Below are 26,734 nucleotides of genomic sequence, written 5' to 3'. Positions count from 1 at the left end.
TAGTTGAACAGAGCAGCAAAGTGAATTCTATTCGAGTTAATTAAGCTGTGTACCATTCATTGATTTTCTTTCATTTTTCATCTAGCATTTTTACACACGTCACTTATATCTGAGACCGATGAAACTGAGACAAGAACATGGACAGAAATGAGGTTTATTCATGCAATTTTTAATGCTGGACTCTCAAATATGAAAATGCTTTCTGGAATTTGAACAAGTTAAGTCTACATTGTAAAAAGTGAAAGAAAAGGACTCACAGTTGTAGTGTAGGTGTCTAAAGGTTAGCTACTATAAGCTACAGGTTTGTGAGTCTAGAGCTCAGTGACAGTTTTTGTTCTTTTTCACGGACATCAGGATATGGAATTGTTCTGAGTGATTATGGGTCTTTTTGTGTGCTTTTGAAGGGAACTGATTTTGAGCTTCTATGTTTCATGAGAAAGGAGCATAAAGAGATTGGGAGGCTTAGTGGTTAGCATGATCGCCTCACACCTCCAGGGCTGGGGGATCGAATCCCTCTGTACCCCGCCTTGTACCCTGCCTTGTGCCCCATGCTCACTGGGATAGGCTCCATGTTCTCCTCAACCCAGTAAGATAAACGGTGCAGAAAATGGATGGATAGTTTTAATTCACCCTGCTAAAAAAAAAAAAGTTAATGTGGACTATTAACTCGGCATTGATAATGGATTAGTGAAAGCATCTTGTATTTCATTATCAATTTATTTGTCACACACACACCCATACATGGTACAATGTGTAATGAAATGCTTTTTACGACAAAAAATGCATAGATTATAATTTACTTGTATACAGTTAGAAAATTATATATATATACTGGTTACAATTGGGATAAAATGCAGATATGTGCAGTATGACGATGCGCAACTTGAAGCTGAGGTATTTGTATTGAAGAAAATTGCCCACATCTATAATAAATATTTATAAATGTTTATATGTACAGGGTAATACAGGATAGAGTGGTTAGTGAAAGTGAATGAATAGAAGCTATATTAAAGGAATGTAGGTGTTATAAGCTATATTAAAGGAATGAAGGTGTTGTATATCTAGTCAAAGCTCTAGTCCTTGGTGTTGTCCTGATTGACGGCCCAGATGTCCTGTGGGTTGAAGCTCCTCCTCGTTCCCTCTCATATTTCCTAAAACAGATTTTTTTCGCAAGTATTTGCACTAGGGAACACTGTAGTGCGATGCAAGGGAACACAGTGTTGATGAATATATTCCCGTCATGACATGGGACTCTCCACAGGATTTCTCAACATTGTTTATTATTACGGTTTCTGAATTGTGCACGAGCTGTACATATAAGGACTGTGTGTATTTTCTGTTCAGCTGCTGGGATTAGCTGAGTATGTGCTATCTATCATCTCGAGTAAATTTGGAAAGCTGTTTAATTAATGCTGTTAATCTTTTTTATATTTCTTTGAATAAATTCATACTAATGTGACATGATGGGTAGATAAGCCTGCAAAATGATTTTATTTGCCATTTAATATCGATAAATAAAAGCTGGAATCAGTTATCAAAAGAATTTTTAATTGATAGGTAAAATTGGTTTTAAAGTAAACTAAAGTAAACTAAAGTAATCTAAAGTAAACTGATGAGGTATTTTCTTTGCTGTTGTTCCTCAAAAACATAGTAAAGTGAACTGAGTAAAGTCTGTATGTGTCTTTACACAGTTCATGTAACAGATGTAGTCATGTGAAAAAATAATGGAAATTGTTGACTTTTTTGACATATTTGAACAAGCAAAGATTTGATCCTTTTTGAAACAGTCCCTATTAATAAAGTTGATACACTCCATCAAATGGCACATAGAATTGACATTTTATAGTAATTTTCACAATTTAAAATTAACAACAAAAAAAAAACAGATCAGTCACATGGAAAAAGTAAGTACACTCCTACATTTATCACACCTTCAAATCCATAAAATTTGATTCAGGTGTTCAGGATTGGGTGTCAGTGATTAGAAGCTACTTAGGGAATGCAGGTGGAACCTGTCTTATTTATACCCCTCTCACATCTACCTGTCTGGTGTTCACTTTGCTATTGAGGTAGGCCGCGCTGTACTGAGTTTGACACCAATTGTGGAATTGACATCAGTCGTCTCCTCAGGTGCAAGTCGAGTCTGTCCTAGACATTGACCTGTGTTTCTAAATAATGTGTGTGTGTATATGTATATATATATATATATATATATATATATATATATATATATATATATATATATATATATATATATATATGTGTGTGTGTGTGTGTGTATGTGTGTGTGTGTGTATGCATGTATACATATATATATATATATATATATATATATATATATATATATATATATATATATATTTAAGTGCTTATCGTAATAGCTCAGAGATTAATGCACATTTACAAATAGCTTTGTTGAACACTCTCTCAAGCCAGTGATTTAGCCATGTTTAAGAAAAATAATATTTCATAGGCAGTACACTGTGCATGCAGTCACAAAATCAGTAATTAATTTCTCAAGGGATTGTAACAAGTGGTTTGTTTCATTCTAGTTGCCTAGTAGCCGCTCCGTGTTTTGGGCCTTGAGAAACAAACCTCAAGAAAATGCGTATGCATCTTATTAATTCACTGAAACTCACTTTTATGCCTCTTTAGTGAATTGTGACAGTGTCAGTTTTTAACGGTGCAAAAACTCATTCCCCATGGTACTTAATTTTATAAAGCATTTGCTGGTTGTATTTATTGGTTAGTTATATGAACTTTTTCTGATGGAATTGAAACAGGAATTTGTATACAGTGAAATAATAGTATCCTCCAAACTCTCTCTCTCTCTCTCTCTCTCTCTCTCTCTCCCCCTCTCTCTCTTGCAGGTGTGGGTTTTCTGTGTCTGGTAGATGTGGTGCCGGTCAAAAACGAGGATGGTGTGGTGATCATGTTCATCCTAAACTTTGAAGTTATGACTGAAGACAAACTGCACAACCCCAACCAGGGGCTGAACCATAGAGTGCCTCTCCCCTGGCGCTCCACAAGTATTCCTTTGCTTCTCTTCCGTTAATAAACTTTAAGATTTTAGCTTGAATAATAACATAACACTACAAAACCCAACTTCTATTTTCATGCTTCCATCTCTGTTCCAGATCGAGCACGTCGTATCCGTCTGCATTTGCCTCTCCTGAAGTCACACAGTAACAGCAAGTCATGTCTGCATGAGGACCCTGAGGCAGGCCGTAGTGCTGACATCTCTGCCACTACCAGCTCTAGGCGTGGCAGCGGCCACGAGTCTCTGGCTCTTGGCGAGCTCGTCTCACTGCCAGAACACGAGCAGGTCCACCCTTCTGCCACCACACCATCGGGCACGGCATCCTCCTCCCTGTGGCCTGATGACAGACGCACCCTCCTGGGAAGTGAGTCCACGCCGCCTCCTTCGGCCCCTACACACTCCTCCACATTGCCCCTGGGCCAGTCATCGCCACGGGCACACAGGCTCAACCCAGACACCTCAGCCTCCAACTGCAGCCTGACACATAGCCGCTCGCGTGAGAGCTTCCACAGCATGCGCCGCGCATCCTCTGTAGATGACATAGAGGCCATGAAGCCTGAATGGGATCGCAGACACTCCATACGACCAGCGAGCAGCAGTACAGGTGAGCAAGCTGGAGCTCAGGCAGAGGGCTAGGGCAAAATCAGATGGGATGAAAATGTTAAAGTAACAGTTTGTTATTGTAGAGTCCACTGCTGAATGTGATGTAAGCTGTAATAATACTGCAATTAAGTAAGTTACAATTACAGACACAGATAGCATCACTGTGTTACAGTGGTGCGTGAAAGTTTGTGAACCCTTTAGACTTTTCTACGTTTCTGCATAAATGTGACCTAAAGTACCATCCAATTTTCACACAAGTCTTAAAAGTAGATAAATAAATAAATTCCTTAATAAATAAATGACCAAGTATAATATTTTTGTCTCATTTGTTTAATTTAAAGGTTCTCTTTGTCTACTTGTAGGACTTGTGTGAAAACCTGACGATCTTTTAGGTCATATATATGCAAATATATAGAAAATTCTAAAGGGTTCAAAAACTTTCAAGCACCCTGCTTGGTAATTCCCTGTGCTGTGCCTATGAGTATCATGATTGGGTCAGATCCACAGTAGGTTCATAGTTTTGATTTTTTCAGGTGCAATGAACAACAAGTCCAACATGCTTAACTCTACCTCCGATTCAGACCTCATGCGCTACCGCGCCATCAGTAAGATCCCCCAGATCACGCTCAACTTTGTGGACTTTAAACCTGACCCCCTTATTGCTCTCCCTCCCGGAGAAATGGACATCATCGCTCCCTGCAAGCTCATTGACCGCACACACAACGTCACAGAGAAGGTCACACAGGTAAGAGACATGTACTGTTTGAGCTCTGGCATTTGTTTGAGATACAAGTGATCAGGACATATTAGATTTTTTTTTTTGGTGATTTAAAATTAAAGTTGCAAAGTGGCGATTTTTAAATGTGACTTTTAGTTTATGTCCACTTCATAATCTGAATTAACACAGTTTAGGAGACATTATGGGCATGGAGGAATGCAGTGACTTATTGAATGTTGTCTGGCAAACTGTACTCAGTGTGATAATGTCCTTATGTCTTGGCTGATCCTGTATGTTTGGTGTGGAGTCCAGGGCTCAACTTTGATGACAGAAAAAGGTCTGCTAGTAATGCTGAATCTAGAGCAGCAGGTGATCTTGTGTAGAGCAGATCATGAGTGGAAAAAAATTGTCTTCTTTTGTTTGTTTTAGAAAGGCCTCCGTATTTCTCCTTATTGCCAGGGGCATAATTGCATTATCAGGCAGGTTCTGGTCCACTGATAAAATACAAGCATTGTATTAAATTGAATTAAAGTGTGTAATATACATTGACGGCTGAAGGATGCATAGTTGAATGATGTATAGATACAGTATTTACAGTTGCAATCAAAATTATTCAACCCCCATTGCAAATCAGGTTTATAGTCAAAATGTACAGACTTTCAGCTGTTTGCAATCAACAAATCAAACAAGAGCAATTGAAACAGTTCAACACAACGAATGCTTCAAGTGGTTTCAACAAATTAAACTGAAAATGCAACTTATAATGACTTCTCTAGTCTCAAAATTATTGAGTTTAAGTGTTGAAAGTAGTTGCTGTTTTCATAAAGTGATATTATAATACAGTTATTAGTAAGTCTAAATAATGAAAAGGGTAGTGCAATGCCATGGTACTTATTATACTGTAAGCCTTATAATATGAAACTAGTGCTGCCCCGGCAGACTACCAAGTCTCATCACTGTGGAAAGGAATGATCTGGCATGATGCGTAATGCAAGTATCATTCTGTCACTGCAGGTGCTTCTCTGCTTAGCCAAAGTAATATACAGAGATGGATAGTCGTTGTTCATTATACAGTCATTATAGATAATAATAATAATAATAATAATAATAATCACAGCTAGAACATACTGTAGACAAAAACCACAGATGAACTCCCCTAATTTCCATTATAAATAATCATATACTTTGTGCTTCCCTGTTTCACTGGTTTCTCTTTCTAGATGTAACTGGGTTAAGCTAATGCACCTCCGTGCCATGCTGCGGGTGTGCTCTTTCTGCACTGCTGTACAGAAATGAAAAGGGCGATTGATGGCTCCGGATGAAATGATGATAGATGGGGATTCTGGGACTGTTCATTGTGGTATGAGACTCTTTAGGCTAATCGAGTTTGGGGTAGAGCAGACGCATGACGGACGTGCTGTGCCAGAAAAGAAGCGTGCCATTGACTCTTTGTGCATTGTGCTTCACTGTGGCAGTAAAACTCCACATTTATGATCCATGTCTCTAATAGTACAGTACAAAATTGAGCATACTACAGTATATTATATGGATGATAATAACATGGGTAATTCACTTGCAGGTTTACAAGTGAAAATATTACCCAGAATCCTTTCGAATACTTGTGGAATGAGTTCAACAAGGGGCTCGAGATACTGTATGTCATCTTGTGTCTTATTTGTCTATGATAGTCAGTGTATTGGGTTGGTGAATTTAATATTTGGCAGAAAACCTCTGAAACATGCTAAAACAAAAACTGAAAATATACATTCAAACCATACTCATTCTGATGCTTGATGTAGACATTTACTGATGCTCTTTGCCTGTACAGTGTGCACGATTTTATGCATCGCACTGCTACCACATGATTGGCTGATTGGATAACTGCATGATTGAGCAGGTATATACGTGTTCCTAATAAAGTGGCAAGTGATTGTATTGTCCTACTTAGTTTTAATGACAGTTTCTATATGTTTCTCTAGGTTTCAGATGCATTATTGATCTGTGAAATGAAAGCATCTTCTTTGCTCACTATTTGGTAATATTATCAGTTTTATGAACAGCCTGTAATGGGTGATCCGTATGAGTCTTGGCGTAGCATGTGAGGTTGTGCTCTGATGTGTGGCATTGGTGTGGACTGTGAGTAATGACTGATCTGTATGATTTAGTACACATGACCACCTGCTAGACTGTGGGAACATGTGATTGATTTCCATCATGTGGATGTGGCATTTAATTGAGCCATCAACGCTCCTCGCTTCTCATAGTGAGCTGTTTTCAAGGTATTATGGGTGAAAGATCCTCTCTGTGTAAAGGATCACAAAGTTACAAATAATCTTGTTCTTATTTTCCACAGCAGAATCAGATAAGGAAGAATTCACTAATGATTGCCACAGTGAGTGTTAGATATATTTGACTATGTACTCTGCATGGTAGATAGATTCTCTCTGCGTGTGTATGTGTGTGTGACTTGAAGCTTCCACTCTTCCGGTTGGACAGCTTGTCACACCTCTCAGCTGTTTGACACGCACTGCACGGTGTGTTTCATTCAGGTGAAAGCGAGGCCACTCCAACCCTGCAAACGTACTGCAACTGCACTCTGAGATGTTTTGCAGAACAGGTTTGTGAACTGAACTCGCGTGCATGTCACACAAAGTGCACATTGGGAATACAATATAAGAGACTGTATGTGTGTCTGTGTGTATGCGCATGTGTGTCAAGATATGTAGGCATCTTTTTCTTTAATTTCTGAATTGTTTTTTATGTTTTTTATTTATTTTATCAGAGACACACTCGCATACATTGACCAACATACACTCGAGCATAAAGACCTCTGCACGGCCTTTAATAAACATCCTGCTTTCTGATGTGTATGCTTTACTGTACATTAGATATCACATATGTTCCCACATATGTTTCTGTCACTGATTTTGTCACACACTTATCACAGGCCTGTAATAACATGTGTGGCCTATTGGTGGCAGTAGCAGGAAAGACAGGTACAGCACCACTGACTCAAACAGCACTTCATCCTTTAAAGATACACACACACACACACACACACACACACACACACACACACACACACACACACACACTTAACTCCATGATTAGTTTTAAGAGTGGTTATTAATGAAATTGAAATTATGTGAAGTGTTTATTTCACTCTTATGTATGTAGTTTATTCATAATCCTGTATACTGCTATCGAGACGTACATATTTATTCTCTACTAGAGATGCAGTTAAAATTTTTATTTAATTTCAATTCCTTGGTTTTGTTGCTTTAGAGTAGTTTAGATTTCATTAGCATGTTAAAATAGGATCTTCAAAATATCTTCGCAATGAAAAATAAATGCCCCAAGACCTTTCCACAATTTACTAGAAAGTATAGCATCTACCACTCATACCTCTTATAGTTTTAATCTCAAACCTAAGCCTGTATAATAATGCTATAATTATGTTATTACGTTAATTTTAAGAAATTAATTCCACTACCAGGTTGCAAACAGTTGGGATGAATAATAATAATAATAATAATAATAATAATAATAATAATAATAATAATAAATTATTATGACAATTATTATTTATTTATTTATTTATTTATCATAATACATGGGGATTTCCTTGCTGGTAGGTGAAATGGCCACTCTATTCACCACTAGGTGGGAATGAGCATGCAAATGTGTGTATGATGCCCTGTGTTGGATTGGTGTCCCATCCAGGGTGTATTCCTGGTGTTCCAGGGTTAGGCTCTGGATCCTTTATGCCTTAACCAGGATAAAATGTTTACTGTTACTTTTTTTCCACAGGAAATCATTTTTTAGATATTTTTTTTGTTTAGATCTGGGCTCTAGGGAATGCATTACTCACATGTGTGACTGCTGTGAATATTAGAGCATTAGAACATTTCTGTGAAACTCAAACTGTGAATGCTTCATAATGTAAGAGTTATGGCCTTGCATATCATGGAGAAGTAAATCCATACCATTTGATTATAGTTGGCAGAAACTCTTGCAAGCAAGCAAACTTTTTCTTTATTCTGGCCAAACTACTTGATAAAGCCAGCTTCTTTCGTGTTTTCTGTTTAATATCGCTATATCCCAATGTTGAGATATAAATAATATGCTGGTGGTAAGGAACAACTAAATAGTTTGTGATGTAAATAATTCAAACAGAGATCCAAACATTACACACTCAGATTGGTTCGTTGTTAATGTTTATTTTATCCAGAGATTAACAGGTATAAAGAGGCACTTATGTGCTGGCAAAGACTCCACCCTCCATTTTCCAGAGATGAATGCGTCAGTCTCATAAGCATGATGTATTATAAATGAGGAATACTGTTCTATATCGAATACACTTCTATATCTAATGTGATTTGCCACCTATTATCCTTCTCTTTGCTTCCACAAGCTGTACATCTTGTACAATTTTAAACAACTAGAGTCGCACTAAAAGAGATACATTATGTTTTCATGTTCCTCTAGTGCAGTTAATCAACATCAGATACTCTCCTACGTCAAAACGCTGTCTGTGCCCTAGTCACGATCTCCATTAGGAGCCGTATGTCCATGCATTTGCAGCTCTAACAACTAATTCAGAATCCGCTTAAGATGCTGCATCCTTGAATTTTAAAGCATCAGCAAAACATTAGTCTTTCCTTCATATCTATTGACTGAGGGCCAAAATACGCAAGCCTGTGTCACTCTCAAGGTCGATTTACAAATTATTTTGTCGTGCTAATCTAAAAAAAAAACTAAAACAAAAAACAAAACAAAAAAAAACTTTAATCCATAGAAGATGTCTAAAGACCTGTAAGCTATTTGTTTCCACAAATAGGTCTTATTTACAGAGACCTTACTGCCCATGCTCAGTAAACACTTACCTTTATTTTCCTACTCAACGTGTGTGGCTATAGGCATTTTGATTGATGTGGTCCAAAGTATTGGACAGCTGGCTGGAGTTTTGAGTTATAAGTGTACTCAAGGTTGCAGGGTTCAGCCTGCCCTAATGTCTTTCAAATGCTTATTCAGATCCAGCTAACAGGTTTATGAAGGTAATAGAGTGACTGGGCTAAAGCAGGAAAATAATAAACATTACTCATTTGGCAGGAGCAAATTCGAAGCAATTTCAAGTCCAATCCAAGCCTATAACTGAGCAGTTTAAGGATCTTGCTCAGGCATCCAACTTTGTTTCTTTCTCTGGCAGTTTAAACTCACGACCATCCACACCGAACTGATTGTTTTTACAAAGGAAATGGGCAAAATTGATAAAGCTTTTCTCAGTTACTTACACACAATTTTAAGAAATACAGCATACAGGAGTATTACAAAATTCTTGTCACTGTCTTGGCAATATGCCTGCACTATACCTTGATACTGTCACGTAACGTGGTTGGAGATGGATTCAAGTGCAGTTAAAGCTTTTAATGGAGAGAGGCAGGCAGACAAATCCAAATCGTAGGGCAAAATCATGGTCAGAAACAGGCAAAAGGTCAGGTGATCGGCAAACAGGGTAGAAAGGGCAAAGGCAGAATATGAAGACGAGAAACTGGGAACAAGATCAAGGAACCGGAATCAAGAACAAAGAAACAAAAGGCGTTGTAACGTACTGGCGGCAAAACACAGAAACACGATACTTCACCCCGAACAAAGACACACGAGCGGTTTAAACATACAACCTAATCTAACGGGATAACACAAAATGGCTGAGATATTAAGAAATAACCAATAACATAACGGGGTGAAGACCGAACAGAAAACAAAACAAACACATGTGTCAAAAGTCAGAGTTAATGACAACACGGAAGCACGTGCTGTCGCGCTCGGGCAGTTCATGTGCGCTGAATGCTCCGGCACTCAGTGTGAGGGGAAATCTTTGACAGATGCTATATTGTACCTGTAGAATCTTAGACCTGCAGGGACACTTACTGAAAAACGATGGACACAGCCCCCAAAAACAGTCAGGTATAATGTCTGTTACGTGTGCCACTTATTAGACCAAGTAACGTTCCTACTTACATATTTACAAGTTACCATAATTTGATATCATCATCATCATTAAAGTAATTATTCAATGATCCCTTGTTTGTTACATCAGAGTTTCACATAATCAGTTAAACAGAAACATAACAACAGAAAGTCAGTGGCACAAAAACGACTAAGTATTTCAAACTCATATTGAAGAACATGGCATTAAAATATATACTTTTAAATGCTCAATATTTAAATTAGGATATCATGGTTATGCAGTGGGTAGCATCGCCACCTCACAGCTCCAGCGTCGCTGGTTTGATCCTGAACTATGTTAGGTTAATGTCTGTTTGGAGTTTCCTTGTGTCCATGTTGTTTTCCTCTGTGTTCCCTGTTTCCTAAATCTCTCAGAATATGCCATTAGTTGGATTGGTGGCTCTTAATTACCCCTAAGTATGAGTGTGTGTTAATGAGTGTGCATGGTCCCTTGCAATGGATTGGCCTCACTCCCAGGGTTATCAGGATAGTCTCCGGATGCACCGCGACCCTGACCAGGATAAAGCAGGTGCTGCTGATGAACACATGGATGGATGGATAAATGAATGAATGATGGAATATTTAAGCAATATTTAAACTGATGTCATAAAATGTGGCCTTTTAGAACATTAATAACACTGGGCAGTACTTGATCCAAACATAATTGAACAAGAGTGAAGTTAATATAAAGCTTAGATGATATTAATGTAGTAAGTGTACCAGCAAGTTCAAAACACCAGGCCATTAAAAGACCAAAAATCCTAAATGCATTGTACTTATAAAAAAATGGGCCTATTCAATTTATGACATTGTCAATGGTAATTTATTCAGCAATACAGTGGGTGCATAAGCCATTTAACTTGCTTTTAAAACATGTCATGTTTTGCTCTTAGGGCTCGATTATTGCAGTGGACATAGGTCTATTAACTCCAGAGTAAAAGGTTAATGTTTCTAATAGATCATAAAAATCAGTTGACTTCTAGGCTTTCCTCAGTCGTATGCAAGCCAAAATGTAACCGTACCTAATACTGTCGTATCACCAATTCCATGCCTTTCTGATTATGTTTATATGTGTGCTGATCATAAATTTAAAATAATTGGTATATGTTGAAATAATGAGATAACAAAAATAAAACACAATGTGTCTGTTAGATTTCCATGTATATCAGGAATCCCAGATTATATCTTTCAGATCTTCCGTCATGCCTTTCAGTCTGTTTTACAATTACTTCTATTAACTTTCTGTGCTGCTATGAGCTAGAAAGTGTGGTTTTCACACCTGACACACTGACACATGCATGCTCACAGAGACATCCAGTTTATTCATGCAAACAAGAGTATTTATACATAGATAAGAAGCAGTGTGTGGACGGTTTCTACTGGTGCAGGTACCAGACGGATAGACGAAACACACAGCACACAGGGTCATACTACAAAATAAGTCTACATGTGTCAGCTATATTAAAGATGGCAGTTGATCAGCTTATTTAAAGAGGTAATTAAATGAATACATTCATCATAGGTATTTGATAGCACAGAGACACACAAACAGAAACTATAACACAGAATTCCCCATATCCAAGGGTCTGAATACAGTTCATAATATGAGAGTACATGATATAAGAGAATTATAAGAGAATTTCCTTTCAGTGCCTATTTCAAAATAAAATAATTATAATCTTGATGAATTAATAATAATAAATTGGACAGGTATTCTATATGGTCTGTCAATATTATGTTACCTGATCAAATGACAAGTGTCTAAATAAAGATATAGTGCTTTATTGTCATGTCAGCTACACCCATAAACACATCCTCCATTTCCCCAAATCCGCCACCAAATAACAACCTACATGGCTCATCACTTGATCCCGCTACCTTGCTTTCACTCCCCAGACTTCTAATAAGACACCTTCAGACAGCACAATCTTCAGTTCATTGTAAAGTCACATAAGCAAGTCTTTGCTATTGAGTGAAATGGTTCTGGATTTGATCCTGCTTGTTTAGTTTATCGAGTTTGCCTTGCCTGTTCAAGCCTTTTTGTTGATCATTGCCTGTTTACAACTTCAACTGTGTCCTTGCCCTGCTTTTCCATTTGCATCAATAAACCTGCGCTTGTATCCATACCCCTGTCCTTGCCTGTCCCTGACATTCAACGAAAGCGAAGAGGAAAAAACATGATATCGTTGCTTTATGGATTTCATCTACATCACACTTGATTATCCACAGAGCAGGGGAAAACAACCTTACACAGCAGATACAAGCTTGGCAAGTGTTTACGCTCTCACAGCACTCTTCTACCACCTGGAGAAAACTGACACACTGATAATGGTTACAGTTTGCTCTGTCCTTCTCAATGTGCAAAAGAAAATCTCAATCAAATTGAGGAGAAGACAGTGAAACAGGATAATGTAGATTAGACAGTAGATAGTAAAACACTTTGTAACAGCTACTGCACTATGAACACTTAGCAGGTGTAGCAAGAGTTACATGACTTGAGTAAAACCCTTGCTGACTAACTGCAGTACTAACTTGGGACTGGGACTTTCCATCCACAACATCACCTGATAGAGAGACCAGATGCTAATACTGCCTTCAAGTCCTTTTACAAATATCATAATTATGAGGTCGCCAATATGAACTTGACGCACACAGCAGTAAGGGGAGCAGTAAGTGGGAGTTTTGCCTGTTAAAATAAATGTCTTGCCATTGATGATAAGAAAAATAAATAAATAAAAACAACCACAACAACAACAAAACGTTTCCCTAATAAAACCACTTGAAAAAACACCACGTCATAATCATGATTTAAAACACATGAGGACTTGAAGGTAGCATTACCCATAGGGAACTATGTGTAGTGTTTTGCAACATTATGCAATATTAGTTTTTTGATAAAATAATTCAGTCAGTTGTATTTAGTTAGCAATTGGATGGAGTAGCATATTTTGTTTGTCGAAGAATGGTGACATAAATGGTGACTTTTAAGGCTACTAAAAAAAAAATACAGCATTAGGCCTTGTTGTCAGTGCAGGCAGTAATGCTATTTTAGGCCACGATGGCTTGAAAAATACGGAATATGCAGTGGCATATTTCAAATGTCATACTCCCTGCTGGTAAACACTGGTGTTAAACTACTACGTTATTATTGCACCTGCACAAAAACCAACCTCCATGAATTCTGGGGAAGTGTGCATGTGTGTGTGTGTGTGTGTGTGTGAGAGAGAGAGAGAGACATTCTGACCTGATAGGATGCTTTCAAGAGCTATGCTTATCATTTGTCAGTGATTGTGTGTTAATTTTCAGTGTGTGTATAAGATATGGTTTTGTGTGATGGTGAGTTTCAATTATATTGCATTGTATTTTATTGCAAGAAATTTTGATGTCTTCCCGGCTGATGTTTCCCAGCTGTCTTTCTCTCCATGTCTTTTTTCCACTGTGGCTTTCTCACCCTGTATTCTGATCCACACTTGTACAGCTGATTGCTGTTTGCCCCTGCTGCTAGCAGCCATTTTATGCGTGTGTGAGTGCGTGTGCGTCATATGATTGTGGCATATTTGCATATTAGTGTGCATAATGTGTGTGGTAGTGTGCTGCGGTTGTGTACGCAGACAAGACATTGTTGTGTTGTTATTGTCATTGATGTTTAAATTCACTGAAGAAAAAATGTAGACTAGACTATGCATTAACATCAGTCTAACTCACTTTTAGTCACTCCCCCCAACCAACACGCACGCACACACGCACACACACATATCCATGGCTGACCCATTTTGTCCGCCCTCGTGTCATTAATCTCAGTGAGCTGGGTACGGGGCTGGACCGGCCGCTCGCCCTTGTCCCTGGACCCTAATTGATTCAGGCTCTGCTCGAAGCAGCACTGATCTGGAGCGCATCAGTCACACATGCCTGGCTTTTTTGAGCACCACCTACCTGTCCCACAACATCAAATTCTAGACCCTGTAGAATTTACACTTTTTAATATCACATGTTCTTTGCATTTCTTCAAAGAAGATCTCTGGGACTGGTTGGAGCAGCAATTCCTAACTTAAGTTTTAACTGCTAAATAGGTCGTAGCCAAGACTTTGAGTTTGTAAAATCAATCAAAGAATACACATCAGTGCAAATAAGATTGGTCTAACCTGTGTGTGTCCATGTGAAACAAATATTCAACAAGAATAGTATCTGAGCAGTCTGTGTTATTAAGCAAACTTACTTTCACTACATGCCCATCACTAGTTAATTTTATGCTACCAGCAATGGAAAAAAATAAACACAAATAAAAAAATAATAAACAAATGTCAAAGAAGATATTAACCATCATGAATATATATGAATATACATATTTGGAAGGACATTATAGAGTTTGTAAGATTTTTGATCAAAGCAAGAGATTATGTATCAGCTTGAAAAATCTCAGCGTTCTCCCTGATAAAGTATCATTGTTGGTGCATTTGTAGAGGACTGCTTTGATTCACAATCAATCGTCCCTGTCTAAAAGACTGAGGAGAGTGAGAGAGAGAAGCAGTCAACTAAAATCTGTCACTCAGCCTGGTCTTGGCTAGGCATAAATTTCACACTCTGTCTGCAAAACTTCAAAACCTGTTGATGCAATAGTGTTAAATTTACACTCGAAAAGTACGACAGAAGTTTTACGACTAAACATGCTGTAAGCCATGTTGGTGCAGTCAGCCACAAAATAAGAGTTGGACTCTTTGCAAAAGCACTTTATTTTAAACCTGGATAAGAAAGAATGATGATGGTACTCCTAAGAAACCTTTATATACCAAAACTAGTATTAACTGGAAATATGTGCATTAACTGGAATGGATGTGAAGTACAGGTAAAAATAGAGGAAAGATATAAAGGGTTTTGTTTCATACTTATTGGCTCTTTGTAGGGCCACATGTTTGTCTCTTACAGAATACACTGTCAGAAACTACTGTACAAGTACATTTTTTTGTTCTCTTTGGATCTCAGAAGTACGCCAGTCCTCATAACAGATGATACAGTAGATGATATGCCTGCTTATAGTTAAACTAATCGGCCAGAGAATTTTGACATTTACCTGTAATGATTTCAGCCACTGGCCGAGTAGGAGTATTATTCTGCTGAGCAAACAGTCCTCAGGCAGGCTATTCTCCAGCCAGCAGATCCATCATGGCAGAGAGTGGGGCGTGTGAGTCAGACAGACTCATCTTATGAGGCAATGGAGTGAGCAGAGACACTGGGGTGCTCCATCACAGACCCAAAGCCACCATTGTACTGCTGCAGACAACACACTAGAACCTGGTTTGCATGTGTAAAAACATCATAATAACCAGCAAAACATGTGCATGCTGATTTTTTCACCGGGCCTATGGGGGGTCGCATCTTTCAAAATGACCACATGGCACTTGTCTGGTTTGCATGTCCGTTTTGCATGTCTGGTTTGCATGTAAAATTGCAATGTATGTGCCAATATATGCAAATATACAAATGTGATGTACAGTCTGAAAGCTACTTTTGCAATGATGGTTGCATGTGTAAATTAGTACTACCAAAGAGCAAGTATTATATTTATAGAAGCCCATTTCCAGTTGAATACAGAATTACTAATAAAAGTTTGCTCAAGGTTATGCCTTGGCATGTCAAAATAATTTGAAAGTTGCTTTAAACCATGGTTTAATATTAGCACTATAACACTGGTTTAATATTAGATATTCACAGCACATTCACAGCCCCATTGGCAACAGCATTTATACAGAGACTGTATAAAGTTGTCTTCTACACACATTACGCACTTTTTTATTTTGCTTTCATGTTGTGTTTTGACCAGTTTCCCTTCTACTGAATGTAACATAATTCACTGTTATCTCTGTTTCTCTGTAAATTACCAGCAACATATGAAATGGACAGTCATTAATAGCTAACTGTATATAAGGAGTCGAAATGATAACTGAACAAAAATATATAGACTAAGATTTAAAAAAAAAATACTTTTAATTATTTCCTAAAGTCTCAGTCAATAAAGTAAAAATATCTTTACCCACATCATTTTTCTTTTACTGTCACTTTGTATTTCTCACGCACCCTATTTGATCAACTCCAGTACATGTTTAGTCATTGAGCTATCTATTTCCTGTTTTCCTTATTTCCACTTATATGATAACGAGATGAGCGTGTCCAAACCTGTCCAGGCATTCATTGGTTAAGGATGTTTGGGCCTGATTTTGATGTTTAATGCAGATTAGAGAGATTTAAAGTGTCAGTGTTGAACATATTGCCTTTTCCCAGCAGGCTGCTGCTGATTAGGTAGGAGTTTGACAGCATATAGATCACACTATACTTTCATCAATGTCAGCATCATTTAATCATATATAAAATGTGCACAAACCGATTCGTGATGCCATGACGTGATAAAAGTTTGCCTGACTATTTTCATAGCTGTAAACAGGCAGGCTGGGAAATAATTTTTTCCTGAAAGATTTTTTAAAAAATTGATACTGAAATTATTATGCCGCAATTGCACATTTTTTCTGCTCGATTCCATTCAACTGCCTTTTGCGTCACTGCTTATTAATATCATTAATAAGTCATTGGACTTTATATAGATACAGAGTGATGCAGGCTCTGTGTCAGCAGTGCTGAAGATATTCTTCTTCATATTTGGCTCAAGCTGCGCATACATTCAGGGCAAAAGCTCTTTAATGCAGTGCTTTATAAATTCTGCAGGATTACTAAGCAGCAATTAATAATGCAGTGCAATACTTCACGCACAGGCTTTAGGTTCTGTACCTACAGCCTTCCATTTTGGCCGATTTTGCATGAATAACTGAACTAAAGCTTACTGCTAGTAATCCTTTGGAATTAATAAAGCACTACACGTAAAGACAGACATTCAGCTCAGTGATTTAAACTTTTATTATTCCAAATTTGTGACTTGTGTTTATGTATAGTGAAAAACCTCACTAACCACCTAAATACAGTTACCCAGCTGTAGTCTCAATGACCTCTATTGGCTTTAATGTGGAAGAACTTTTCCTAGACTGTAATAGTCAGGAATTTGCCACCACAAAGCCAGCAGGGGGAGTGTAATGCAAGGCAGAGCCAGATGGGGGAGTGACATTCTCTGCAAGGCCAGAGGAGGGAGAGACGTTCTCCGTGGAGCCAGAGGGGGGAGTGAAGTTCTCTGTGAAGACAGAGGGGGGAGCGATGTCTTCTATGGAGCCAGAGGGGGGAGCGAAGTTCTCTGCAAGGCCAGAGGGGGGAGTGACGTTCTCTGCAAGGCCAGAGGGGGGGGAGACGTTCTCCGGGGAGCCAGAGGGGGGAATGAAGTTCTCCGTGAAGACAGAGGGGGGAGCGATGTCTTCTGTGGAGCCAGAGGGGGGAGCGAAGTTCTCTGCAAGGCCAGAGGGGGTAGCGATGTTATCCATGAAGCCAGAGGGGGAATGATGTCCTCCATGGAGCCAGAGGGGGGAACAAAGTTCTTTGTGAGGTCAGAGGGGGGTGAGATGTTCTCCGTGAAGCAAGAGGGGGGAACGATGTCCTCCATGTAGCCAGAAGGGAGAGTGATGTACGGCATGAAGCAGAGGGGAGGAGCAATGTCTTTATCAGAGCAGGGAGACAGAGCAATGTCCTCAGCAGAGCAAAGAGGCAGAGCAATGTCCTCAGCAGATTAGGAAGGTGGAGCGATGTCTGAAGTGGCACTGGGCATAGTGATGTCTGAGGCAGAGCAGGGAAATGGAGAGACACCCATGGCAAGGTTGTGATCTGAGGTGTCATTTCGTGAGGGTAGGGAGGCAAAGCGACATCCTCTGTGGAGCAGGGAAGCAGAGTGATGTCCTTAGCTGAGCAAGAAGGCAGAGTGACGTCTGAAGTGGGGCAGGGAGGGTGGGAGATGGTTTTGGTTGAGTCAGGAGCCCCCCCCAAGAAAAAATCCCGAGGGGGTGCACGGCATTGAGCCATTGCTGAGTGGCCCTGAGCTAAGCTCCCTTCCCCTCTTGCTCCCACTTCAAAAAAAATCTGCTGCATCCATGTTTAGGTTAAACATTCTGTCATGTAATCTAGAGGCGGTGGATGCAAATGCAGACTTCATTTTTTTGAAAGTGCAAATCAAACAGTCAAAATAGTGAAAAAAAAAACGTTAACTTAAACAATGGAGACAGGCATAACACACAGAATATGAACAAGGCTGAGACAAACGTAACAACACAAGAGCACAACAACAAAAGCTTGACAAACTGTTGCTGGAACTAAGGAATTTACAATCATGTGAAAAAATAAGTACACCTCATGGAAATTGTTGGCTTTTTTGACATATGTGGACAAGCAAACTTTTGATCATCTTTGAAACAGTCTATGATGCATGACATCTATGATGCGTCACATAAATAAGACATGCCCCCTAATTAAGGTGTTGCAGTCGCAGTAGTGTCATGTATGGCATGTGGAGATCAATGCAATTGCAGTTTAAGCATTTTATTACAGAGGCAGGCAGACAAATCCAAAAAGTTAGTCAAAGTCGAAATCTAGAAAGAGACTGGGTGATCTATAAACAACGATATCCAAGATATTTAAAATACACACACCAGGAAACAGAAGAAGGTCAATAACTGGCATATCAAGAAACAAACATACATCTCAGCAAAGTTTGGCAGGTAAACACTGATCATTACTTTGCGAAGAACAAAGACACACAGGAGTTTAAATATACAAAATAATCAAAGGTAAACTGAAAACGGGTGCAAAACATGAGGGAGACAACTAATGACAGGACACGAGTGGAGACAGGACATAAACCATAACCAAACACATATGGCAATGTAAATAAAACATGACAACACGGAAGTGCGTACCTTAGCGCTGCGAGCTGTTTTTGTGCGCTGAGCGCTTCTGCATGCAGCACTGGGTGCTAGGGGGAAATCCCTGACAAGGAGTTACTAGAAATGCTCGAGTCAATTGAAATGAGAAGGTGGGGGAAAAAACAAACAAAAAAATTATAAAATATGGTGTAAAATAAAGCGCGAATTTATTTCACTGACTGTATAATTCAACTCCATACAGAATCTGATTGCATTTGTACAATGACAATGCAGGTATTCATAGTGTTGATACCCTATTAATGACTATGGGGATTCCCAATTTATCCCATTGCACACACTGTAGTAAGTACTGTAGCACATCAGTAAATCAGTGCCACAGTGTGATAGTTTAGAAGATACATATCTGTGCACAAGCACACACTTTCTTAACATCATTGTGATCGTGTGTCTCCTGAGAGTCTGTGCATGAGTGCAGTGATGATACCATTTACTTACATCCTTCCAACCTCTGCTGAAGAGCTATCTATCAGCATAAATATCACCAAGAGACAACACTGAATCTACATCTTAACACATCACATTCACACACTTGCAAACCTTTGGTGTAATACGTTTTTCATTTATTTATTTATTTTTATTCCTTTGAGCAATATGTTCACTTTAAATACTTGAAGGAAATGCTGCCTTGCTGTTCTTTAACACTTTAGTTTTAACACTTTATCAGAGACATCACATTAGCGTTGTCTCGGTGACCTGAGATGTTATCCATGAACAGTTTAACAAAATGGAGACGATAAAAGTAGAAGATACTGTAAATCTAATCCTGTACTTCCATGTTTAATTAATGGCAATGGCTCTCTGTTTTCTGAACTCTACTTCGCCACAACCTGATTTAAAACTGTATTTAATCTGTGATGACCAACTTAATAATGACTTTCGCTTGGTCACATCCATACCACATCATCTTTAGCTCATGCTTGTTGTCTTCATGCTGTGCTTTAATTAAAAGCAGGGATCTTATTTTGGGCCCCATAGCTCATCACTCCATTACTATCAATAACTGTAATAAATGTAGTGCCAACAATTATCAACTGCAATGACATGAAAAAATTAAGGATGGACCAGTCTAGCCTTTTAAAATTTTCATTATGATATCAGTATCAAAGCTCTGAGTACTGGGCAATATTCTATACTGATCTGACATTAGCTATGTCTCCATCCATGTTGCCAATTTAACGTATGCAGAAAATTGGAATTTCACATAAAACATTTGCGAATAAAGCACTGTTTCAATTCCATGTGTTCAAGAGGACAAAATCGTCACTTCTGGGTAAACGGGCACATCTTGCTCTCCACCATTTTTACTTTTCTGAGCCAATTATCCAATCATATGATGTTGAGTCAAAGTCACATGACTTTTCTGACACACATCGAATAATTTATTCATTAAATTGTGTGAATGTAATGTTTTGGGTTTTTTTTTTTTAATGAGGTTTTTTTCTTCTTTTCACCAAATACCCTAATTGATATTGAAAATTATAAATTTCTACATTCCCATCCCATATCTTACATTCTCTTAAGAAAATGTCTGTTTGACAGACATTGAAAACATGGTTGGATGGGACCTGATTAATCTTCAGCTCAAAGATCTGTGCAAATTTTAGACTAATCTGTCCATCTTTCTTATCTAATCTAAGTACTATAACTCTCTGAGATTCAGCTCTAATTCCTTGTACTCAAACTTTGATCAGCTTGAAGTGAGCTGCTGGAGAAACTTGCCATGGGAACCCCACGCTGAACGAGGTGCCAGACGCGCTCTCCCTGCTGTCCTATTTAGTGGCTTGTGGACCGTACCATCTGCCCATGCCATGGGGTTTGTGGACTGAAAGAGAGAGTGGGAGGAAGAGCAGTCTGACATGATCTCACCGTTTCTGCTCTATGGCCACTTGAGCCAACTAGCTAGCTTCACGGCCAGCTATGCACATGCTTTTCCTGAGTTACCAGGCGTATGTTCTTAATGGCAGCCAAGCATGAAAGACTAAGAGCTCTGAATCATGTCACACTGGCTGGAATGCAGATTTACTGTGCTGGTACACACAGACATATACATATGCCTGACCATATGCTGAGTGTGGTTTAGACAAAAGATGTAAATTCATCTTTTTATACTCAAGTAACATGCAACAGACACACATGGGTCAGTGAGAAGAGCATGTATCCAAAATCCAAGGGACAGGGGATTCAGTATTACACTTTTACATGAGATTAGTTTGTTTGTGTGTGTATGTGTGTGTGTGGTGTGTGTGTGGTGTGTGTGTGCGCATGCTGACTGGTCTGTCCATGATATAGCAGTTACTGAAGATGAATGAATGAATTAAATGGTTAGTCTCTTATGTTTGAACCCACTTCCAAGTATATTCTATACACTAAACTAATTTCAAAATCTAGAAGCAGTTATCCATTGTTTTGAATGTTTAACATTGTAAAATGTTTTTTACAGATTTTTTACAATATATTTTTGTAGATATTTTATATAAAAGTATCCTCAAAATAATTTTTAAAGGCTTATTTTTAAATGCAACCTTGTTTTTGCTGGCAGACTATGAGGAAACTTATCATGATGCATATTAAAGAAGAAAAAGCCATTATTTGTCACATAAACATTACATTACAGTATAAGTCTTTCTTCTAATATCTCAGCTAGTTAGGAAGCTGGGGTCAGAGCACAGGGTTAGACATGATACAGCACCCCTGAAGCAGATAGGATTAAGGACCTTGCTCAAGGGCCCAACAGTGTGGATCTTGGTGTTGCTGGTGCTTGTACCCCAAACCTTCTCATCAGTAAACCCCTGGCATTTAACCATCAATCCACCATTGCCCTATAAATGGGTGTATATTGTGTCATATCACTTACCCCTATCCTCCATATATTCTGCTGATTTTACTGTAGGTGGTGCCTGTCCTTGACTTTGCATATGTAGCACTACAGGACCAAAGGACTATCAATTTCCCTTTATGCACGGACAGTGACAGGGTCATACATCATGCTCATGGAGCTAGCTTCTCAGACTGCCTGTGGCAATGCGTTTTTGGCGTTCCTATACCCATGTCTACATCCAGGAATAGACCTGTCAGGAAACACTGGGAAAATAATTATCTAAAAGCCGGATTCACTGTCCTCAATCTCTGTATAGAGCTAATCCAGTTTAAATGAAACACAGCAATGAGCCACAGAAACCACCAAGAGCTCTGGGTTGCCCATGATATTGTACACATTCAGTTACACATAAACGTAATGAATCACAACCTGTGGGTATAAAAGGAGCTGCACTGACTGAGTGTACTATATTGTTTATTTGGAACAGTCACTGCATGTACTCTTTCTCTGGTGTATTTTATGGCATAGGTCAGTCACTGGTTTTCTGTCCAAACTATTCATTATTCGTATTATTAGTTTTCGAATAATTCCATCATTCATAAGTCGTATTTTTCTGTCTAAAATCTTCTCTTTGATTTATTATGGGATAAAGTTCACCCAAGTGTGTTTATTCTGATGTGATTAATATTTGCTCGTCCCTTTGGTGACTTCTCATCTAGCCGAGTGTTTAAATCACAGCTCTTGGCTTTTTATGAGCTGAGCTGATTCCTGTTAGCCACACCGTCCTGTGGAGAATCTGTGCATTGTCTTTGGATTATTGCGGGGTTGGTGACCGGAAACCAATCTGGAAAAAAATGTTTTTATTGATATCACTCTGAGGCTTGTGCTTGGACGTGCAGTGCTTTGCTCTCCTGCTAATTTTAATCCATTACATCCAAATGGTTTGCTGAGGTGGGATGTATATTATGCTATAAAATGCTATTATACTGCATTTCACACAATTTCTGAAATTGCATTATACATTCTGTTTAATAATCCATCCTTTGTCTGTTCACTTTCCAGTCTCGCAAAAGTAAATCTCATCATCATTTTCCACCAGAATAATGTGATTGCACCTAAACTGTAGGAGATTCACTCCCTGTGTTTGCATTAACCTGGTACTAATTATTTCTTGAGGTCCAGGACCATATGTCTCCTATAATTGCTCCTCTGTTGAAGATCTGTGTCAAATGTGCAGTTTTGTGCTTCAATCACAAACTCTCCAAAAAGATTGCAAGGAGACATAGTTCTCCTCTACGCTGGACTGGAAAAGGCAGTGCTTTGGTTTAAAAGAGCATTCACTTCAAACTGTTCAAGGTTCTCAGCATGAGGTTAGTGTTGCCTTTGTAATGTATCATGAAAGGTTATTTACACCTACAGAGAGGTGCAGTACAGCCGGAGAGACTGGTTGACCAGAGCAGCACTCTGCTCTTGGAGAAAAACCTTTTAGGCCAGGTTGCTGAGGATGAAACATATTTACCAGTAGTGGCTTATGGCTTTATATTTTGATATATAAAATATTATATATATGATATATTTTGATTAAGGCTTTATATTGTGATATCATTAAGTGAAAGTATGAATGCATTCTGTACCATGCATTTACAGTCCAGAATTTATGCCAGCAATGCATTTTCTCTGGATGATTGTTTATCATCCTGTCCTTACAGCATGTGGTTCGAAACTAAATGAACTAATTGGGTTGTGTGATGAATGTGGAAGTGTTCATTAATTAAAGATCTGTGTGAACTCTCATGTGATGCATCGTTGTGCTAACAGTGACTGGATTATCTCCACCATACACAGGATCCCTCCTTAGGGGTCCTGAATCACAATGGTGAGTCATTCCATGAAAGCTCCACCACTGCAGGATTAGTTCCCATAATGCCATTGGCCTGTCACACTAAACAAACAGCTTCTTTATTGTATGTCTTAAAGTCTGACTCACAGTGTGTAGCTATTTCATAGATCAAATACATTTCAGGTGCACTGTCCAATTTTAATGCAAATAGTATGTTTACACTGAGAAATTCAAAAAGATGTAAATCTACTCAATGTAGGGCAAGAGGAGAGCTATCAAGATCTGCTACAGATTGAATTTTTATTCCTCCACTACTGAGTGATGGTGGCATTATATTTTCAAGTTGTCCGTCCAACTGTCTGTCCGTCCCTCTGTCCGTCCGTCCAAGATTCTTGTTAGATGATCTCTCAAGAATGAGTGATTAAATGTTTGTAGGATTTATATGGAATTATCATTTTAACCAGCAGATGAACTTACTAGATTACGGAATTGATCCAAAAAGGTCACAGCAAGGTAAAATGTCTGAAATAGTTTTTCTTCAGTAGCTTCCTTGCTGTTTGAAATATATTTTATGAGTATTTATGTGATACAAATTAATAACAAGAAGGACTAGATTGTGGCAGAGACATCCCCCATCAATGCTGTTTGCGTCGGGTTCAACTTGTTCTAAATGCGCCAAATGACGGCACAGTGATGCAGCAGGTAGCATTGCTGCTTTATAGCTCCTGCATCCCTGGTTCAGTCCTGAGCTCGGATTAATGTGTGGAGTTTCTCCTGGTTTTTCTGTATGGGTTTCTTACACGGTCTCCAGTTTTCTCCAACCTCCCAAAATCATGCATGTAGGTAGATTGGTGTTATTTTCCAATAACACCATGTCCACAAGTGTTTTATTCCTCCTATACCAATTTTTCAACACTTATTTATTAAAGAAAATGTAGTACAGTACCAATATCAACATTTACACACTTTTCTTGTTATTTGCTTCCTGTGGAGCATCTGTCATGCATAGAAAACCATACTAACAAATTGGAAATCAAAGAATAACATTAGTATCACACATTTGAAAAACCTAATAATGGACTACATTACAATGGAACAACATCAGTGCCTAACCTCACTAATTCTCTTGTGGCTGAATGAGCAAAAATCCCCACAGCAGCACTACAAAATCTATTGGAAAGCCTTCCCAGACAAATGGAGGCTGTTATAGCTGCAAAGGGGAAACAACTCAATGTTGATGCCAATGGTTTTGGAATGGGATGTTGATTATAGTTATATATCATTATATATAGTGTATATATTTTTAGTATTGTATCTGGATACTTTTTCCCTTTCAGTTTGGTTTTTTGAAACATATTTTTAATGCTTTTGAATGTATTCATAAACTCAAAACTCTATTGATCATATTTATTAGCACAATGTCAAAAGAATTTATGTGTAAAGAATTACCTTTATTTCCAGCACAGCATGGACCAAGTGTGCTAGATCCAGACTGGGACTAATCTAACGAAGTACTGATCTCACTTCAGATCTCCAGGATTGCAAAGCCATGCAATAGTTCCAACCCAGTAAGAAGTGAGATGACCCATATTGTTTATATCCACAACCTGTAATGCATTGTTGACATACAACAACCTCTATGGCAGTTTGTCAGCAAGTGAGGATGGTTCTGTCTCTGTAATCCTATCCTGGGAGCAATCTGTCTCCAAGGACTGCCTATCAGGGCCCAAAATTTCAGCACTTTGTTCTGGCTCTGGGAAGCACAATGAACGACAAATCTGTCCTTTCTCTCACCTTGAGCCACCGCAGCATCACTAGTTTTTGACTTGATGGCAGGCTGCCTAGTGTGCATGCTTCACTCTTTGGCACCTCCATGAGTCATTCGGGCAGTCAGAGTCAAACGCTTATGGAGGCAGATAAGCTCCATGAGCGATGGGAAGTGATTTTTCAGTGACGATAGCAAGACTGCACCACTTTCACATTTACTAAAAAGAGCCTACTGTATCCTGGTGAAAGTTCATTCATTCATTTTCAGGAACAGCTGGTCAGGATTGTGGTGGATCCGGAAACTATCCCAGGAATACTGGGCACAAAGCAGAAGCACACCTTGGATGGGATGCCAGTCTATATCAGGGCACTGTGCATGTATACATATGTATATTTACTTATGTATTTATGTATTTATATATGTGTGTGTGTGTGTGTGTGTGTGTGTGTATACATGTATGTATGTATGTATGTATGTATGTGTATATATATATATATATATATATATATATATATATATATATATATATATATATATATATATATACCTAGCTGCAATTTAGAGTATCCAATCCCTCTCCTGGCATTTTTTTTGCGTGTGAAGCCATACGGACACAGGGAGAACATGCACAGAAACTCCACACAGACAGTAACCAGAGCTCAGATTAAATCCAGGGACTCTGGAGCTGTCCATTGCATTGAAGAATCTTTTCTTAAGGAAAGCAGACAAAACTTTGAAGTATAGATGATTTTTACATTTCATATGCATTAATAATGAGTGCTAATGGGATGAATGCCACTGCATCTTGACTTTCATTTGAAGCATGCTCAATCTTTTTAAGAAATATGAAAACAGAAATAACAAAATCCATGAAACATGCCTCATGACTGTGTGTATTGGTGTAATCTTGTGAAGATGCATGGGCACAATCTTTGTTATTATGAGAAGTTGGCACAGAGCTGCCTACCTCAGCACTCGCGGCTGTAAGTGGGGCAGCATACTAGGCGTCTGTGGGAAGTAGCAGAGCCATCCGTTATCCACACACAGCCCAGACAAAATGGAAGCAGCAGCTGC

General features: G+C 38.7%; 1 protein-coding gene across 1 annotated transcript in view; it reads left to right on the top strand.

The window, feature by feature from the left end:
- Positions 1 to 26,734, top strand: part of kcnh2b (potassium voltage-gated channel, subfamily H (eag-related), member 2b) — a 227,430-nt gene that overhangs the window by 122,622 nt on the left and 78,074 nt on the right. The window contains exons 5-7 of the mRNA XM_017493468.3: positions 2,871 to 3,029; positions 3,138 to 3,644; positions 4,177 to 4,388. Of these exons, the coding sequence (XP_017348957.1) occupies positions 2,871 to 3,029; positions 3,138 to 3,644; positions 4,177 to 4,388 (878 nt within the window). The remainder of the gene's footprint in view (positions 1 to 2,870; positions 3,030 to 3,137; positions 3,645 to 4,176; positions 4,389 to 26,734) is intronic.

Source organism: Ictalurus punctatus, chromosome 1, assembly GCF_001660625.3.
Source record: "Ictalurus punctatus breed USDA103 chromosome 1, Coco_2.0, whole genome shotgun sequence".
Classification (NCBI taxonomy): Eukaryota; Metazoa; Chordata; class Actinopteri; order Siluriformes; family Ictaluridae; genus Ictalurus; species Ictalurus punctatus.
Note: the sequence above shows the minus strand (reverse complement) of the source record. Positions and strands in the feature narration are given on the sequence as shown.